Source organism: Ictalurus punctatus, chromosome 24 (genome assembly GCF_001660625.3).
Source record: "Ictalurus punctatus breed USDA103 chromosome 24, Coco_2.0, whole genome shotgun sequence".
NCBI classification, from domain to species: Eukaryota; Metazoa; Chordata; class Actinopteri; order Siluriformes; family Ictaluridae; genus Ictalurus; species Ictalurus punctatus.
The window spans coordinates 12402711-12422842 of NC_030439.2; the positions used below are offsets into that span (position 1 = coordinate 12402711).

Consider the following 20132-nt stretch of genomic DNA (forward strand, 5'->3'; position numbering starts at 1 on the left):
GACCACTTCCCATGAGCCTAATTATCACTGAACAACATAGGTTTTTCCTTTTCAACCGTATTTTTTTCTCTTTTGCTCTTTTTCCCCCCTCTCTGTCCTCGAAACAAAAGGTTGACAATCTGGTTTTATCTGTACAGATGTGGGCAAATCATAAATATGTTAGCTAGCCCACCAGGTAGTAAAAGTACCAGTGTAGCTGGTTGCCTGGAAACCTAAATGACTAGGCTAAGGAGTGGTAGATATTGTAATGTTTTCACTCGTGGTGCTCTAGTTTGCTAGTTAAATATATTAAAGGTCCATTATTCAAAAGTATCAACAATCAACCATGTGCGCTAATCTAGCCGACTAGTAAAAATTCCATCAACCATGTCATGCCTTGGTTGTGTAGTACAGCAAACCGTGGGATCTGGAGAGTGCATGGTATTGTTACACCTTAGGTATAGTTACGCCACAGAGTACATTAAGTTAAAACATGGCCTACCTACATAGCTTACCAAATGAGAACCTTGGTTTTGTGGAAGGGGTAGTTTTTTTTTTGTTGTTTTTTTTCTTTTCTGGTAGTTAAACTGTTGTATTTGCTAGGCAACAATAAATAATAATAAACTATTATCCCTAACACAAAACCTGTTAGTCCCATGCTACTGATATGGCCACCCAGGCTCTAGTGTGAGCATTGATATATCATCAGTTGCTTTATATGCAGTCTTTTTTCTTCTCTTCAATTCAGTGACGCCGGTTTATGCATAGTGCATGTGACACATTCTTCTCTCTTTATCAGGAGCACTCAGGAGGAGAAATTAGGGCTTTTGTTACAGCTGGATTGACAGTGTGCTAATAGCCTACTGTTTATCAGATGACTGCTCCTTAACCATTTCTGCGGTAGTAATAAACTATCATTAAGTGATCATTTTTATGGCATCCCACCTGCCAGATGGAATCATATAGCTCTTTTTGGACATCAGTGCATGAATAGAAGCTCAAACACATGCTCTTGACTGCTTTGCTTTGATGCCAACAGTGCGTATGAGAGGAGCAGATCAGTACACCACATTCTAAAGCTGGATTAATCAGGACAACTGCACGCAGGCCTTCTCAGGGGAACTAGACTATTTTCATTTTTGCCTGACTCCATGTCTCTTTTTTGACATTGTTAATTTCTCCTGTTGGGTCCAGTGTCTCCTAGTATATGTCCTCTCCCAGCCCCCTCGACAAATGTTATATTGATTTTGTTCATCCGCCATCAGGTTTTTCCTTTTTCTTTTAGCTGTCTCAAAACCTCTAACATTATGAACGAAGATGCACAGAGGATCTTGCTTCCTTTCACTCGGCTGCATAATCATATATACCTGGCTTAGTGTGAACTATATGATGCAAGCATAGTGGAGGCTGCTAGAAGCAGCTTTTCTCACACTGATCGCTGACACTGTTAATGCCAATCTTAAGCTTTAGCCTCACTGCCTCACACACACGGCTATAGTTTCAGCGATCACACACACTATATGCAAGTTAATTTGGAGGATACCCAATCTTGTTGTTTTTTCAACCTAAGTTCTATCTACTGTATCTGTAGTGTATGTGGTTACCACAGAGGATCATTTTAGCACATTTGCCCATTCTGCGAAAACAGAGAACCTGTTTACTTAAAACTTGCTTACAGGTTGGGGCACGTGTATACACACAGCTCTTTTTCCTTTTTCCCCTGTAGTTTTTCTGTTTTGCTTTTTTGCCATTTATCTCCATCCCTCAATATTCATCCTCGCGCATACCACCCAGAGTCTTCCGTCAGTCTTGACACTTGTACTAGAGGTTGTTTATTCAATGTTCTCTAATATCAGCATTGCTGACATGCAGATACAACATTAGCTGCTTTACCTGTACTCTTTATTTCCTCTGATCAGTTTCCCTAAGGTTTTGTGGTATCTGTAATATATGATCAGGCCAAAACTGGAGCACTTACATGTGCTATCTTTGAAAGGACCGATTATATACATTTTCAGAAGGTTGATACACAGTGAAGCCTGACTGGTAATGTCAAATAAGGAACAGCAAAGAGTGAGGCAAAATATGAAATGGCTTTCATGAATTCTTCAAAGATATCGACATAAGAGCTGGAATTGCTTGATGCTGTACTGAAGTACACAAACCTTTGGTAACATGGACTCTTACCAAAGGTTTCATTCTACAATACCTTTATTATTGGAGCCTAACAATGAATTTGTATTATATGGAACAAAGTTTTAAAGGATTCTTGGCAGAATTCAACAGATGCCCTTAGTCTTCCGTTATACTTGACAGTTCAATTTATTTTCATTTATTTTTTGGTACTGGAAATACACATTTTTGTCTCTAGAAACTGCTTATATGTTACAGATGCAGTGAATAGAGATTGGGTTAAAAATAATTCTGGTGTATTCTTTAAGATTGCTCGATTCGTCTGTATAGATCTCTGTATGGAAAATAAAATAATTTTATTTTGTGTAATCCATCAAAATATCTTTAACGGTGAGTTAGTTGTTAGCCTGTGGCATACTGTGTGAGTGAAATAGATGGCCTGAGTTCAACAGCAGTATTCTGTCTTTACTTTGTAAGGTCCACTCACTGGTCCAACGATGGTACCCAATGACATGGTAGACGGATTCCCACGTGTTTGTCTTTTCGAAGTGATGTGAATATGTTTTTAAATGCATTCTGTTTGACGGTCTCTTAAATGAAATCTGACTCCAATTGTAAAAATATCAATGCTGTATTTATTTCCTAGTTATTTGTAGATCACGGGTTTTTAAATACTTTTACATTTGATTAATTCTACTTAATTCCATACTTTAGCTTGTGCTCGTTCGTTCGGATTCCATGTCGCTCAGAGTCTCGCGCCGGCCGTGCACGCGGAGCTCACTGTCACAAACTCGCTAGTCTTGGTCATTAGACAGAGGTAGTTGACTAATACTGTTTAGATGGCTTCCCATGCGTGCCCTTTTTTATCTAAAAAGTACTTTGTTGAGTCCCCTTAGATAGTAACACTTAATTATAGTAGCATTATTTCTAATCAGAGGTCATGAGTGCTAAGATTTACAGAGATAGACCAACATTACCCAAGTTAAACATAGCTTTATATAATCATGCCATATTTCCCTATGTACACGTAACTAGGAAAAATATTACAATAACCAGAGGTTTAGACTTCACCCTATTTAGGTTGGTCAATCAACTTCATGTCCTAAATGGACATTCCATATCGAGCCTGTGCACTCTAAGTACACTTAACTAATGCTCTACATGCTCCACTCGAAACTAGCTTTATTCCGCTAATAACCTATTGTAAATTTGCGGAAACGCGGACTTAACGTAATCTACTAGAGACCATCATTTCAGAATAAGTCGGAATATAATCCAGGTAGGAACACATCAGTTAGGAACATATCCAAATCCAATAATACTAACAAGAAGAAGAAGATTCAGTCACATTCAACATTGCTAATCAAATTCAAGCATAATAATACAACATAAGAGAATCAAACTTGCATACCTGGTTGAGAAAACTACAGATACCCAGAATCTTTGGCCAGCTCTCCCCTAAATACCCAGATACTCTGTAGGTCCACCAAATGGTGGTGTTTGTGATTACAATTGGAATTTGAGCCCACTGTGCAGGAGGCCAGTTGGCATTTGTGATTGCTTTGATGTCTGTGGAAGGATGTACCTTATTTGCATACAGAAGGTAATTTGTGTGAGGGACCTGGGGAGGATTTGCCTTTAACGGCATGCAGAGTGTTTTTCTCTAGATCTTAATAGTGATTTGAATTTCCAGACACACTGAGACCTTTTGAATGATACTAAACATGTATAGTCAACTTGTTATTCACATTAAACATCTTATGTAATGCATATAGAGCTTGGGTGAGTTTAAGCTGATCTCAACACAGAAGAAAGAAGGGTGTGGGGAGAGAGGAAGAAGGAAGCAATATGGTGAGGTGTGATTTTTTTTTTTTTTTTTTTTTTTTTTTTTTCCCCCCCTCCCCAGTCTCCACTCAGCGTGATGTGTCATCTCGGATGAAGATGCTAATTCTGTGGGAGAGAGAGTTCAAGTGTTAATTCTCATAAGAGTCCTTTGTCCTCAGAGAGCTGTTCTCTCCAGGTTCAGATATCTTGGCACCAGCCTTACAACTTGAAAGCCTGGTGTTTTTCCCTGCAGGAACTGTGCTCTGCTAAATAGAGCAACGTCTCTTCTTTAGGGCTCTAGCATATAATGAGCTGAGACTTTGTAACTAAGAAGCCTTTGGTTTTCTTTTTTTTTGTGCTATGCACTTATTTTTAGATTCAAGGATTCAAGCAATGTGTGACTATTTGTAGTAATGTGGAAATATTATAATTATATAGGGAATGTTTTATATCCAGAAGTGGAAATTCTGTGTACTTCAAATGAAAAGCCATACTGCTCAAAAGTTGCAATCAATACAGGTTGACCTCATCATCTTTACTGTAAGAGGCTGTGTACGGCGACTGTAGGGAGTGTGTGATTTTATCTTTCTGTGCTTTCTCTTTCCCTTCTTTGCTCTGATTCCCCAGAGTCGCTAGCCATCTCCTATTCTGAGTTTCGGTTTGCTTTGTGCCAGCACTGGAGCCACGTGTAGAGAGTGAGGGAGGGGGATGACGAAGGAATACAGATGAAGTGCACCAGGCACAGGATGATACTACATTCCACCTCCTTTTGTCCAAATGGAGAATGATCCAGGGGGGAGAGAAAAAGTAGAAAAACAAGGAATGCTATTGAACACTTGCGGCTTTGCAGTAGGCAGCAGAGAGAGAAGGAGAGAGAGAGGAAAAGATTGCCAAGATGGAAAACAGAGAGCATGTGATGGCATTAAGATAGAAGAGATGAACAGCAGTGGGAACTGAAGTGATGGTTGGGAAATGGGAGAGGTCAGCAAGAGAAAGTAGTGGATGAACTTTCATGGAAAAGTACCTAAAAGAGATGGACAGGCTTTAATAGATCTGATTGGAAAATGCACACTGTACACTGTTACACTGGATAGGCACTAATTAATGCTGAAAGAACCGAAAGCTCCCACCCTGTTTGTGTGTGTGCGTCCATGTTCGTGTCCCTAAATGGGCCTAAAGTCAATTATTTAAAATGAATGTTAAAGTAATACTCCAGTGTTTTTAACCTAATCTCAATCCAGAGCATCTGTAGTATATGTGTGATTACCATAAGCAATTTCAACACGTTTTCTTGGGTTGAGGGGGGAAAGCCAAGCAAAACGCTCAAAACTCTCTTCGAATGAGAGTCTAAGGGCAGTTGTTGAATTCTTTCAGTAAATGCTTAAATGACCATATATATATATAAAACACACATTCAGAACTGTTACAGTCAACAGTTAAGACACTCTCTCTTTCTTATGTAGCTGTTCTTATGTAGTTTTATCCAACGCTTCACTACTAGAGCTATACAGGAAAAAGCTATTTCAGTTGCTTCTTTTCCTTAAGGTACATTCCTTACGGTGTCCAGGGCCGTCAGGTGGCATGTCCGTGATGCATAACCACAATTTTTCTCTCCCATCTTTGAAAGAATGAATTCTACAGATTAAAATGACATTCTCGGCCTCCCATGTCATTTTTTTTTTCTTCCAAACAGATCTCTGAGATCTATGTGAGCGGTGAGTCTGGGGACTTGACAGCCAAGGAGAAGCTTCTGCTATGGACTCAAAAGGCCACCGAGGGCTACCCTGGCATTCGCTGCGTCAACTTCTCCTCCAGCTGGAGCGATGGCCGCATGTTCAATGCCCTCCTGCACAGATACAGGTACATACATTTGCACAATAACAATAAAGACACCCTCACACAGACCTTCACTCCTAGCTGTGTGACTGACTCTACACTGGCTACAATGCTGACTATAATATAAGATTAATGACATTAAAATGAAACTTTGTCGTTAGGAATCCTTGATTTTGATACAGTGACAATCCAAGAGAAGCCATAATACTGGCCACTAAGAAATGGGCTACTAAGAAATGCACACACAGTCTCAGCACTCACAGTATTCACAACTCTCCTCTCTTCATCGTAAAATTCAGGCCAGACCTGATTGACATGGAGCTGGTGGCACGCCAAAGTAACCGTGACAACCTGGAGCAGGCGTTTGAGATTGCAGAGTCGCTAGGGGTGACACGACTTCTGGATGCTGAAGGTAACATTCAGTTTGTTTCGTCTGACTTTACATTCTTTGGTTTGTATTTACACATAAACAAGTTTTATTGCTAGTTTGCAAATTTTCACCTTTCTGCTTTTATCTTCAAGGCTTATTCATGTAACTGGTGGGTTATACTCTTTTAATGGATAAAAAGGATAAACTTTTTATAAACACAACAGCTATTATTATTATTATTATTATTATTATTATTATTATTATTATTATTACTAGTAATAGTATTTTAACAATAATACATGAGCATCTCAAAAAATTAGATTATATACTGGATTTTTGATTTCCATGAGCTGTAATCTGTAAACAAGATTAAAACCAAAAAAGGCTTGAAATGTTTCACTTTATGTAATGAATCTAGAATATATGAAAAGTTCCACTTTTTGAATTAAATTTCAGAAAAAAACAGAACTTTTCTATGATACTCAGATTTTTTGAGATGCGCTGTGTTTTTTTTTTATTTTTTATTTTTTATTATTTTTTTTTTTTTTTGTTCGAAGTCTGATGAAAATAAAATCCAAAAATGTTCTAAAACATTTTGGATTGCAACTTTGTTTCTTACCTTATGTTTGTATTCACATTATTATTATTACTGTAGTGTTTATTTTTGTATGTTAAAGCTCCTCGTATTCTGGTACAAAAATATCAATCCCGTCAGCAGTCATCTTTTAACTGTAGATCATGTGATTTATCACCTGTTTCTGCATTTGCAACTATGCAGCCTATGTTTAATGAATTATACTCCCTCCACTTTCTCTTCCTCTCACACTAGATGTGGATGTACCATCACCGGATGAGAAATCGGTCATCACCTATGTGTCCTCAATCTATGATGCCTTTCCCAAGATCCCAGAGGGAGGAGAAGGCATTATGGCACAAGTATGCGCAGTGATCTTCCACACACAGTTTTCAACACACTAGTGCCAATTTTGTTCACAAAAACTATGAAGAAAAATGTTTTACGATGACCTTTTTTTCCGTGACGAAAACGAGATGACGACGAGACGACACCAACGTCATTAAACACTAACTGCGACTATGTAATATTGTTGACGAAAAAAGACGAGACTAAAATGTAGTTTAAAAAATAATAACTTTACCAAAATCTCTCTTAATTTTCGTCGAAAAAAAAGAGTGAAAATATTAGAAGCTGTTTTTTTTTTTTTTCTTCTTCTTTTTTTCTTTTTGTAAAGCAAGTTCTGCACATAAGCGGAGTGGGGATATTCTGTACATGGTTGCGCAATGTTGACTCTCCTGATTGGCCGTAATACTTACAGGCTGCAGCCAATGGGACCCTCAGAGGATCGATCAGTCCGCCTCAGGGAAGTTAACAGAGCCAAAAAACAGAACAGTTACTTTAACAGACGCGATAGTAGAAATGTTGATATGGATGAAGCTGTGTGCACATACCTGAAATGATCCAGGTTTAATCTATTTTGAACACCCTTATTCATCTTAATTTACTTTCACTATCATAGCTTCCTAAGTATTATATCCACAGTTATGTTAGCCTGCCTGTTTATTGCAAATAGAAACTCGGTTAATTGTTACATAGAGAGAGATGTAAAGTTTGTAAAGTGTGTTAGCGGTCAGTTATGCAGATTATCAAGCTGCTGTATGTGCCACTTTCATTTTTTTTATTGCATGGACAGGCTGTCACTCTTATTTTTGTTGATAGTCTAAAAAGGCAAGAAAGAAAGGGAAGAGTTTGAAGAGAGACAGTCAGTTGGGCAGGAATAAAAAACTATAAGTGACTTTGGACCACGTGGTGAAAAAGCTAGGCGTGAGAGGGCAGAGGGCCGTGATATGGAAGATAAGGGTGAATGAACGGTGTGTTTGTGCCACACATAATTCATGAATGTTCCTGTCTTGATACTCAAGAAAGCCTATTGGTTGGAAGAGACATGAAATAAGTGTAATGTTATTATATATTAATAACATTACACTGGCTAGACTAGCTTGACTGAAATGTTAATCAATAATAATCATATGGCTAAAAATGTCTACAGTTTTCGTTGATTAAAACTACACTAACATCCTCATGGTGCTCTTTGACTTGGGTAAGATATTTAGTAATCTAAAACTTGACAAAGAAAAAACCCCAGCTCGATAAGGTTGAATAAATATTATAAAAATTATCAAGGATATTTTACACAGGACTAAGTCTAAGACAGAATATTAAAAACTGAACACAACAACACACACACAGTCCTTTGTTTCTCTTTCACATTTATTCTCTTCTTATTCTCAGGAAGTTGACCAGCGATGGGCAGAGTACCAGTCTCGTTTCTCCTCGTTGCTGCAGTGGACGAGGCAGCACACGGCCCTCATGGCCAACAAGAACTTCCCCCAGAACCCTGTGGAGCTCAAGGTATGTTATTTTAAATAAATAAATAAATAAATAAATAAATAAAAAAGGTTCATCAACAGATGTATTTCAGACAGATGCCAAATAAAGTTTTGAAGATTTTGTAGTCACAATTAACTGGAGCACATGTAAATAAAATAAAGCATTACTCAGACATTGTGGCTCAGGAAAGAACAGATGAGACTCATTTTTGTGCGAGTGTGAACAGTGACTCGCTGGAGGCTAAAATATGATGATTGACATTTTGTTGTTTTTTTTTTTCTTCTTCATCTTTTCACCCCTCAGGCACTTTATAATGAATACGTCCACTTCAAAGAAACCGAGATACCTGCTAAGGAGACAGAGAAGGGGCACATCGAACATCTTTACAAGCTCCTGGAGGTGAGGAAGAGGAGAGAAATGAAAAGAGAGGGATGGAATAGATGAATAAGAAGTTGACCTTGATTCTGCTGTGGAATACAGCATGCTGTTTCTCTTGTGGTCCAGTGAAGCTCTGCAGGAACATGGCTCCTGGGGAAACTAGGAATATGAATGCTTTAATCATAGAAATGAAAGATGGAGAAGAAAAATGAGGTCTTATCAGTGTTCCAGTGAAAAGATTTTTCAAGCATTTCCTTGTGTGTGTGTGTGTGTGTGTGTGTGGTTCTGTGTTCCTCTTTAGGTATGGATCGAGTTCGGGCGCCTCAAACTTCCACAGGCTTTGCACCCCAATGACCTGGAGGAGCAGTGGGGGAAACTGATCCTGGAGATGCTGGAGAGAGAGAAGGCATTGCGGCCTGCGGTGGAAAGGTGAAGGACGATATCACGGCACATACAGTCTGAGAAATAACCACATAGAGCTTTAAATGAGAGCGGAACCGAGCTGTAGGTTCTTTTGTTTCTTTCAGTAAGACTGGTTTCTAGTTTCTAACAGGATTGTTCTTTTTGTTTGGATTTCAGACTGGAGTTACTCCTACAGATGGCTAATAAGATTCAGAACATGGCTGTGGACTGTGAGGAGAAACTCACCCTGGCTAAGAACACACTGCAGTCGGTCAGTAAGCCTCCATGCTGAGGCAAATTCTGTACTCTTCACTTATCTGTATAATACCCCTTAAGGTTTTTATTATTGGCCACAGTTCCAGCATGATGGGTTATAGTTTATTTATTTTTTACAGAAATCCAGATATAGATTTAGAACCCTACACAGCAAGCCAGAGGTAACAATAACAAGGGAAAACTTGGCGATAACACGAAGAAGAAACCTTGAGAGTAACCTGAATAGGGCTGCAACTAACGATTGTTTTGATAATCCATTATTTCTTCGATTAATCAAATAGTTGTATTTATTTATTTATTTATTTATTTAAGGCCAATTTTTATTTTTTGTAAAAAAATTTTTTAAAAAAAATTAAAATATATATATATTTTTTAAAAGTGTGTGTGTGTATATGTTGTATTCATTTTGTCTTATTTCTATCAACAAAGGCACTGTGAAGATTTCTGTGTCATTTACAATTTAAATTCCCTCGGACAATGAGCCCTTTTTGTCAGCAGCGTTGTCGTAGCTACTATAAGATGGTCAGCTAGCCAGCTGATCATACAGAAATGATGTACGTCTACGTTAACAGTGGCGTCATTGTGCATCAGATTGATGCGGTCACTTTTACAGTTCTGTTGGATCCTTTGAAAGTGCATGGGGAAAATAGCTTAAGTGTCCACCTTGTGTGTGATTGCAGGACATGTCTCAGCTGGAGCGAGGAGAGCAAGCGCGCTGTGAGCAGGAGCTGGGTGCATACCTGCAGGACTGCGAGGCTCTGCTCCGCCAAATGCAGCTGGACCTGCAAATCCTCCGAGATGAAAAGTACTATCAAGTAGAGCAGCTGGCCTTCAGGTTTGTGAGAGGGAGAAATGGAGAGGGTGTTGAAGAAAAGTCGGACAGCGCGAATAGTGAATAAACGTTTCACATATTTTATTACTCATGTTAAGATCAGTGCCTTTCTCTTGGCATGGTTGATTCTCCTTTCTCTCTGGATGCTGCCATGCTCTTTTCTGGATGCTCAAAAAATCTTTGCTCTTTTTGTGTCCTCCACGTTGTTGTAGAGTGACACGTCTGCAGGAGGAGCTGGTCTCCCTGCGACTGCAGTGCTCCAGTGTTTACAGAAAGGGCCACTTCCTGTCAGGAGGAATGATGGGAGAGCAGACTCAGAGGCTCTCCTCGGGGAGCTTGGCCACGCTTGGAGCGCAGACGTTGCTGGGGGCAGCAGGCGTCATGGCGAACCTGCTCAGACGGCCCATGTCTCGCTCCGAACTGGTGGCCGTGTCATCATCAGAGGACGAAGGGAGCCTGCGCTTCATTTACGAGCTTCTGGGATGGGTGGAGGCAACACAGGTTCGATTGTATTGTATACTCATTAGGCACAAAATAAAAGGTCCCCCCCATGCAGTACATTCAGGAATTAAGCTAAGCGTTACCATTTTTGCGCTGTGGATGTGACGTGTTCGCTCAAGATTTTTTTTCCCACAAACTTCTCAGTTTGGACAAAATTCAAACAGCATTTTAAAAGTGTGCGTATGTCGTATAAATTATGAGCACATACCTAAAGATCATGAAAGGACAAGTATAAAAGTATATGTAAGACTAGAAGCCCTGCATTAGGTTCATACGGTTGTGCACACTAACACTGGGAACAATGTGTGTGTGTGGTAGGAGCTGCTGGAGCGGGCTGAGTGGGGCTCCGACCTGCCGTCTGTAGATCAGCACCTGCAGGATCACCACACCATCCACACTGCCGTGGAAGACCTGCTGCACAGCCTGAAGGAGGCTCGTAGTCATGAGGTACACACACACACACACACACACACACACACACCGTGTTTATCACACCTTTCTGACCACTGTATTGATTGACTCATTTGTGCGCTCTTTCCTTTTTTCACTTCAGCCAAGTGTCTCTTCCAATTTTCGAAGCAATTATTCTGAAACCTTGGCCAAGCTGGAGAACCAGTACTGCAAACTGCTCGTGAGTGTATTTTTGCTTTTTAAAGCTTGTGTGTGTGTGTGTGTCTGTCACTGCAGTCAGAGTACAGAGTCTGCATATGACAGTCAAGCAAATGCACAGCACCTGCCCATGACACTCTCTCACTCACTCTCTCACCCACCCACACACACACACGAAGAGTTCTCATCTCCTTCTTTCAGCTTAGTATAGTCTCTAGTGTCAAGTATTTAAAGGTTGAGAGGGTTAAGGGAGGGAGCAATCTGTCGAGGGAGTAAAGGTGTGCGCGTGTAGGTGTAGGTGTGCGCATGTAGATGTGTTTGTGTGTAGACAAGGCTGAAGGATGAAACCACTATTGTGAATGGTTTCTCTTCACGCAGGAGCATTCGTCATGGCGACTGCGTTGCCTGGAGAGCTTGCGAGCGTTTGTGTCAGATTGCACTGAAGAGCTCATCTGGCTCAACCAGAAGGAAGAGGAGGAGCTGGCCTTCGACTGGAGCGAGAACAACACCAACATGGCTACAAAGAGAGAACAGTATGCTGTGAGTGACAGTAACAGAATAAGTATATCATGCATCCAGCGCAAGACCAACAATGCACATCACACTTGCATCATATTTAGTATAGTAATCTTAAAGGAATACTCCAGTAGTTTTTTTTGTTTTTTTTTCCAACCTCCATCCACCATATCTGAAGTGTGTGTGCAATAACCACGAACAAAAATGTTCCCTGTACTGATTAAAAAAAAAAAACAACGTTTACATTCCACTGTTTACATTCTACTCACTTACAGTGGAAGTCTATTCTGATGCCGAATAACACAAATAAAGATTTAAACTGCAGAGCTACATCACGTGTAGTCAAACATTCAGCTCTGTGGAACACATCAAAATACGACCAGCATCAGTCATAGTTTCTTTTTTCTTTTTCATTTGTGTGTGAAAGACGTTTCAATCCATTTAATTCAGACTTCTACATTCTGTTGTATATTATGTGAAATATTTTTAAGGCGTGCCACAGTTTTATACAACTTTCAAACATCGGAGCAGTAAATAATTGTAGTTATTTAAGCTTTCTGTGAGGTAATCCATCCATGTGTCAGATCAGTCTATATGCATTCAATGGCCTTCATAGCCATACCTTTGAGATGAAGATACATGATCATGTTTTGTTTGTTTGTTTATTTATTTATTTAAAACCCCATTTTCTCCAATTTGGTCACTTGCCAATTCCCATCCACCGGCCAACTACAGCTCATGCTACATCACAGTGCAGGAATACAGGATTGCCTAGTGTAGATCTGATTGACAAGTAGAGCGAGTATCACCATCCCTCCCTCTCTGAGCGCATGGTTCGGGATTCGAACTCATCCTCCTGACGATCAGATGAACACTTTTCTGCTCTGCACTTGGGAGCCCATGGAAGTGTTTTACAAAGATACGTGTGTCGCGTAAATGTTAACCATCGCCCCAACACTTGCCATTACACTTCTACTCTGTGAGTTTTAAGCAACCTGTGTTTGTTTTTTTTGTTTTTTTTTAAAAATCAGTTCTCAATACAGGGAAATGTGTTGAAATTACTGTTCATGGTGATCACACATACACTCCAAATACTGTAGATAGAGATCAGGTTAAATCATTGGGGCGTTCCTTTACACAGGGCACTTCTCTTGATTGTTAATGCTAAATAAATAAGCCTGATCGAGTGTGTTAGAAAATTGCTACTTCATTTGATTTCTGTCCTCTTTATTTTTTCACAGGAATTGAAGGCAGAGCTGGAGGAGAAACAGGAAGTGATGTCCTCCTTACAGGAAACAGCTGATCAGCTGTGTCGGGAGAACCACCCAGCTAAACAGACAGTAGAGGTGAGCTGTCAGTCAGCATTGCTCAAAATGAGATCATGTTAATGATAGAAACCTCACGTCTATATCACGATGCGTTAAATGAATATTGATGGAATTAGAAATGTTTATTATCTTTTCCATTTTTAAGATCTCAAGTGCGTAATAATTCTTTAATCAGAAGTTTTACTGGCTTTACTATTATGAATTACTTGATGCTCATTAATGCTCTCTGACCGCAGGCCTACCGAGCTGCCTTACAGACACAGTGGCAGTGGGTTGGACAGCTGTGTGTATGCGTGGAGCAACACCTCAAGGACAACACTGCCTACTTTCAGGTACTGTGTCGACAAAAAAATCTCTAAAATGCACATTTGTCTGAAGGAAACGGTGTTGTAACCATGGCGATGCCGTTTTTAGTTCATGACTGATGCGCGAGAATGCGAGACGTACCTGCGACAGCTTCAGGACACCATCAAGCGGCAGTACACATGCGATCAAAGCAGCAGACTGGGCAAACTGGAGGACCTGCTGCAGGACTCCATGGTAAGGCTATTTTCTCCGATTACACATGCGCGCGCACACATTCAGAGATCTATTGGCCTGAATAGCAGCAGCAGCAGATGGCATAGTAAGGGGGGCACACAGAGCAGACATGAGGTGCGTATATTTCCTCCATAACCATCAGGAGGAGAGACTGATCCAGCACAGGGTGCTGGATGGATCGCTGTAGTGAAGTGTATCAGAGTGACCCTATCCGTATCTGATTAGCATTCCAAATAGCCTCATCTGTATTTGGATTTAAATCCAAAGTGGGGTGGCTTAAACTCGAAAGTTTTTTTAATTTATTTATTGATTTGTATTAAGTATTAATCCAACTACTAAACCCCTTGAAACACTGGAAGGAAAACAGGTAGAAATGCGAGCCCTGTCAGCATGGTCTGAATTCTCAAGTTCACTGGTCTCAGCTAGGGATTAGATACAAGACTTTATGGCCAGCTTTTTCTGAATAATGCACCTCCTAGTTGGATCTGTTCTGTTCTTTTTGAATAATGTATTCCCTTACATCCTGCTGTAGTGGTATGTGTATATATAATATGGTCTGAGATACGATCAAGTTGACATTCCTCACTTCTTTAAGTTCGACTCTGAGATCCCTCAGATCGTCTTCACCTTGCTTGGTCCACGCCCACATTTGGGCTGATTGCTGCACTTTCTAATCTTCCTCCAGGAACCCTCCATCTGGAGGGTTCATCGTCTCCAAATCATTACAGTTTTCATGTCCATTGTGGGTGGCTGATCAGTTCTTAGTCTGTTGGTCTCGCACACAGTCATGGAGGGAAATTCTCAGGATTAAACGTCACACTTGTTTGCCCAGCATGGAGAGATATCGTGTAAAATCCTGCAGCACACACACCGGCGTACTGCCTCTGAAGTCATCCTCATCCAGACTCCAGTTAGGGATCATAAAGAAAATGTCTGAGATGTTTATTAATTGTATTGATTGCGATGTATTGGGAAGCGATTCATTCTTGTCAGGACTTGTTGCTATTAGAACAAAAAGCAATGTTGTTGAGACATCTTGAGTCTCTGTTTCCGAGCGCAGTTCTCACTGGGGGCACAGATTCATGCATTTGACAGATGCCTCTGCGCAGCTGTTTTTAATTTGCTCTTTGGAAAATAACACATTTGCTGCTTCTGACTGATTTCCTGACACAGTTCCATTTTGCTCCATGACTCTCACATCTGCATGGTTATAATTTCCACCTCAGTTCTGGTAAAAGCACACCTTGGCGTGAGCCCTAACTCGGGATTAATTCCCAGCACTCTCAAAACCACTTGTAAAATTCCAGACCAGAGTGTAATGCCATTAGCACTGCCTCAATTTGTTTCTCAGAGACAGCACTGTAATGAATCCCAGAGAAAAGGTTAGTGTTTTGCTCATTATTTATACCAGCACGCAGCTGAGATGCTAATTGCACAGATAGAATCCTACACTAATGTTAGCACAGAGATCTCTCCTTGACTTTGACCTGTTTGGTGGTGGCAGCCATTAATCCATAGATCCTAGGTATAGAAAATTATCGTGGCTTCTTATTATTGTAGGAATATTGATTATCACAGTTTGTAGAGATGCGTAGAAGTCTTAAAAAGCCCTATTACCAAATTAGCACTGGACCTAATGCATATTAGCAGCTGGTAAATTTCGTCTATAAGAAGAAATGATCAGCAGATTTTCGTGGATCCGGAATGTTTCCCAGCAACCCTGGACACAAGGGAGGAATACAGCATCACAGGGCATGCTGGTCAAAGTTACATACTCAACACCTGGGGGTAATTTAGAGTCACCAGTCCCACTTATTGGGACGTTTTTGGGAGGTGGGAGGAAACCAGAGAACCAGAAGGAAACTCACATAGGCATGGGGAGAACATGTGAAACTCCACGCAGACAGTAACCCAAGTTAAGGATTAAACTGGGGACCCTGAAGCTGTGAGGCAACAGTGCTATCCACTGCACTGCCGTGGGCTCTCTGCCAGTATAACTGCAGTTAGTACAAAATATTAGAAGGAAATCTTCATGTTCATAAATAAACCCCAGGAACATTCGAATATTTTGAAATAAGATAAACTAGCATAATGTTACATAACTAGCCAGCTAGTTGTGTTTTTGCCAACACCTTACACTATATGTTGAGCTTAAATGTTGTATGGAAAATGGGATTATTGACTGTATGAAATGAATCCAGTGTTTTCTATTCGACTAGCAGCCTGATCTTCAAATTCTGCATCTTTATGTTTGCATGGGAGTTACATAACTACAAGAATCTTAAAAAAAAATTAAAATCGTGTACATTTGTTCACTCTTCAAGGGCTTAAGGGTCACGGTTTAGTAGGAAATTCATTATTAAAGTATTTTACATATTGTAATCAAGATACTGTGTAAATTGGCCTGCATGTCTTATTGCATTGCATCAAAAGAGCTCAAATGGAATAGCTCTTGTAATGATAACGCTTGTGTGCATAACATGACTATCTCAAAACATATCTCTATAGAATCTTTGCTGTAAATGTGGTCTTCAGCAGTGTCATGTGATTAGAGTAATGATTTGAGTGACGTGGTTTTTTCGACAGGAGGAGAAGGAGCAGCTGATCAAGTACCGTAGTTCAGTGGCCAGCCTGGTAGGGCGGGCCAAGACAGTGGTCCAGCTCCGCCCACGTAGCGCTGATTGTGTTCTTGGTACCACCACGCTCATTCGTGGCATCTGTGACTACAAACAAATAGAGGTATGACCCATATAAGTGATGCACTTCCACTTACACTTACCTCAGCTCCGTAATGAGCTTTTATATCACTAAGAACTGATCTCTTGGGTTTTTTTAATGGCTGATTTCTATTCTGCCCTTTTGCTATCCAGTTCAATGGTGAATGATGAATATCCAACCCAGTGATGAATTATTATAGCACATTGTTCCCAGCTCATTTCTTGCCATCCTCTCGAAGTCTTAAACTAGCGCTCTAGACCTCTCTCTGTTTTCTGCAATAGGGGAAATAGCTCCTGCTCCTGTCAGATGTAGAGTGACGAGATTTTTGACAAGAGCTGTGCCGAGCTATTTTCCCTAACACCGGTAGAATAACAGAAAATGATTCATAAAATATACATTTTATAAAAATCTTTCCATAATCGACATTTTGTCATTAATCTTTCATAAGTGACACTTGATCCTGACCCTGTAAAATCTTTAACTTGTCTTTAACAATAATATTTCTTTAAGCTCCTCCAACACAGTTGGACTGACAGACTGAATCCAGAATGTATTTACTATATATGCTCACTGCTTAGGACCTACGTAGTACAATATAAGCCCAATAGAATGCCATTCGAGGCTAAAACAAATAAGGGACTCCAGTAGTTGCCTGTTGGAAATTACTGTTGAGTGCAAAACATTTGCATACCCGTGCTTTTTTTCCCTCCCCATTTTCTCCCTAATTTGGTCTTGCTCCTTCCGACCCTCTAGCTAACTCCCCTCATCACATTTTGTGTTGCGCCACCGGGAGCCCATACATCCCATCAGTTTGAAATAATGAAACCAACAAGACCATATTTTAGGTCTTACAGATGTTCCAGGCGTTCCTTCTTTTAATAATGAAACAAAGAAACACCACAATTATGAATGTGGGCTTTTCTACTACTAGCAAACAACTGGTAGGCTTTTGCTTTAAAAGGACTAGACCTGTGTTGATTGACACTAGATTATTAGACATCTTAATAAGGCACCTTCAAATAAATTAACTAGAGCAAGCCAATGGGGTTGCAATCTTGAGATTGCCAGTTAAAACTCAATTGCTCTGATATTTGGGCTATGGTTTTAAAGATTTTAAATGAACATGGAATTCTGCTTTGTGTATAAAAAGAAAGGTACAATGGAGGATACAACTTTTGCACTCAACACTAAATCCTTGTATGTTTGTTAATTTAATTGATATGTAATTAAAGAAATATTTGTGAATAAATTAAATTCCTATAATAATGTAAATTCCTTAAATTACATTAATTTAATTAGACCCTTTCCTAGATCAAGAGGCAAGAATAAATTGATTTTAAGATCAAAGGGGGGATAGTGTGTGTGTGTGTGCGCGCACTTACTGAGCCAGGAGCAGAGAGGCACAGGCAGGTGGAGGTGCAGTGATTACTGTCTGAGCTAACGCAGTAAACACAGCTGTAACAGCATGCGTCAGACACACAGTAACTCACAGTGTGTGCATCATTTAATACTCATGAATGAGAGGTGGTGATATTTACAATTTAACATTTTTGAATGTGATCAGTTATAATTGTACAGTCCCCTCTGAAACTATTAGAGCTGTAAGGCCAATTCATTTGTTTGTGTTATACACCAAAGAACATTTGGGTTTGAGATTAAAAGATTCATAAGAGAAGAGAGTTTAGGATTTCAGCTTTTATTCCCTGGTATTTATATGCAGACGTGTTAAACGACATAGAGCATTTTGTATCAGACCACCCAATTTGTAGGCGAGCAAAGATATTGGAACATGTGACTTTGACATGTTTCTTGTTACCCAGGTGTGTCCTGTTAGATTGACTGTTTAAACAGTAAATATCTCTGAACATTTACTCTTGGTTTTAGCCTTCAGTTTCACCTGTGACAACTGCATTTGTTGTTAAAAAGGATAAGCCATCATGAAGATCAGAGAGCTGTCTATGGGAGAAAAGCAAGCCATTTTGAAGCTGAGAAAAGAGGGAAAATCAATCAGAGGCATTGTACAAGCACTGGGTATAGCCAATACAAACATTGGGAATGTCTTGAAAAAGAAAGAAATCACTGTTGTTCTGAGTAACATACACCAAATGGGTCGGCCAAGGAAAACAAAAGCAGCTGATGACAGAAACATTGTGGGAGCTGTGAAGAAAACCCCAAACAAACAATCAGTGACATCACCAACAACCTCCACAGGGCAGGGGTAAAGGTATCACAATCCACCGTGACTCCACAAGATGCAAACACTCATTAGCAGTAAGAATTTGAAAGCCAGATTGGAATTCACAAAGAAATACAGAGATGAGCCGCAGAAGTTCTGGAACTAATATTGACCTCTACCAAAGTGATGGAAACGCCAAAGTGTGGAGAAAGAAAAGGATCTGCTCATGATCCAAAACATACGAGCTCATCTGTGAAACATGGTGGAGGTAGTGTTATGGCTTGGGCTTGCATGGCTGCTTCTGGAACAGGCTCATTAAGCTTTATTGATGATGTAACTCATCATGAATTCAGAGGTTTACAGGAACCTGTTGTCTGTCAATTAACAGAGAAATGCATCCAAATTAACTGGGAGGAACTTCATCATGCAGCAAAACTATGATCCAAAACACACTGCTAACTCAACAAAGGACTTCATCAGGGGAAAAGCGGAAGGTTTTAGACTGGCCAAGTCAATCACCAGACCTTAAACCAACTGAACAGCATTTCACCTCCTGAAGAGGCGACTGAAATGAGAAACCCCCCCGAAACAAACAGTAACTGAAAGAAGCTGCGGTAAAAGCCTGGAAAAGCATCACAAAAGAAGAAACCAGCAATCTGGTGATGTGTGTGAGTCACAGGCTTGATACAGTTATTGCAAGCAAGGGGTATACAACCAAATATTAAGTGTTATTTACTTTAATTTACTTCAATATTTGTTTCCATATTTTTGCTCACCTAAAAATTGGGTGATCTGATACAAAAGGTTCTATGTTGAATGTTCTTTAACACATTTGGATGTAAATAAAAGGAAATAAAAGCTGAAATCCTAAATTCTCGTCTCATATCCATCTTTTGATCTCAAACCTATGTGTCTTTGGTGTACAGCACAAAAAAATGACTTGGCCTTGCCGTTCCAATAGTTTCGGCGGCAACTGTATTTCAGTCCGGCTGGCATTCACCAGGCCCTTAGTTACGCTAGTCCATCTGTTTTTTCCACCCATAATCACATTTTTCAGACAAGCAGGGTGTTAAGAATGCCCAAAATTAATCTTTGTCCTCCCTCTCCCTTCCTTTCACCTCCCTTTCTCTTTATCCCTCCTCCCCCTTCCCTCCTATTTTGCCCATCCTCTCTTCCCTCTTCATTTCTCTTCTGTGTCTGCGGGGCTGGCAAGGCCAACTCTCAGGTACTACTACTGCTCATCATTCTTTCCTCAGCCCTGTGCTCTTTGCCCTGGCTCTGTACACTCTGTCCAAATCCAGCACAGT

At 40.1% G+C, this 20132-nt stretch overlaps 1 protein-coding gene across 22 annotated transcripts in view; it reads left to right on the forward strand.

The window, feature by feature from the left end:
* macf1a (microtubule actin crosslinking factor 1a) overlaps nt 1-20132 on the forward strand; it is a 196470-nt gene that overhangs the window by 96576 nt on the left and 79762 nt on the right. For 15 of the 22 annotated variants that reach the window (XM_053675246.1, XM_053675248.1, XM_053675251.1 and 12 more), the window contains 17 exons: nt 5630-5796; nt 6072-6184; nt 6972-7078; nt 8451-8570; nt 8853-8948; nt 9229-9356; nt 9507-9600; nt 10286-10440; nt 10650-10938; nt 11257-11385; nt 11492-11569; nt 11926-12087; nt 13305-13409; nt 13628-13723; nt 13806-13931; nt 16518-16670; nt 20039-20050. In XM_053675246.1, coding sequence (XP_053531221.1) covers nt 5630-5796; nt 6072-6184; nt 6972-7078; nt 8451-8570; nt 8853-8948; nt 9229-9356; nt 9507-9600; nt 10286-10440; nt 10650-10938; nt 11257-11385; nt 11492-11569; nt 11926-12087; nt 13305-13409; nt 13628-13723; nt 13806-13931; nt 16518-16670; nt 20039-20050 — 2130 coding nt within the window. The remainder of the gene's footprint in view (nt 1-5629; nt 5797-6071; nt 6185-6971; nt 7079-8450; nt 8571-8852; nt 8949-9228; nt 9357-9506; nt 9601-10285; nt 10441-10649; nt 10939-11256; nt 11386-11491; nt 11570-11925; nt 12088-13304; nt 13410-13627; nt 13724-13805; nt 13932-16517; nt 16671-20038; nt 20051-20132) is intronic. The other 7 variants (XM_053675247.1, XM_053675256.1, XM_053675250.1 and 4 more) reach the window with 1 other exon arrangement.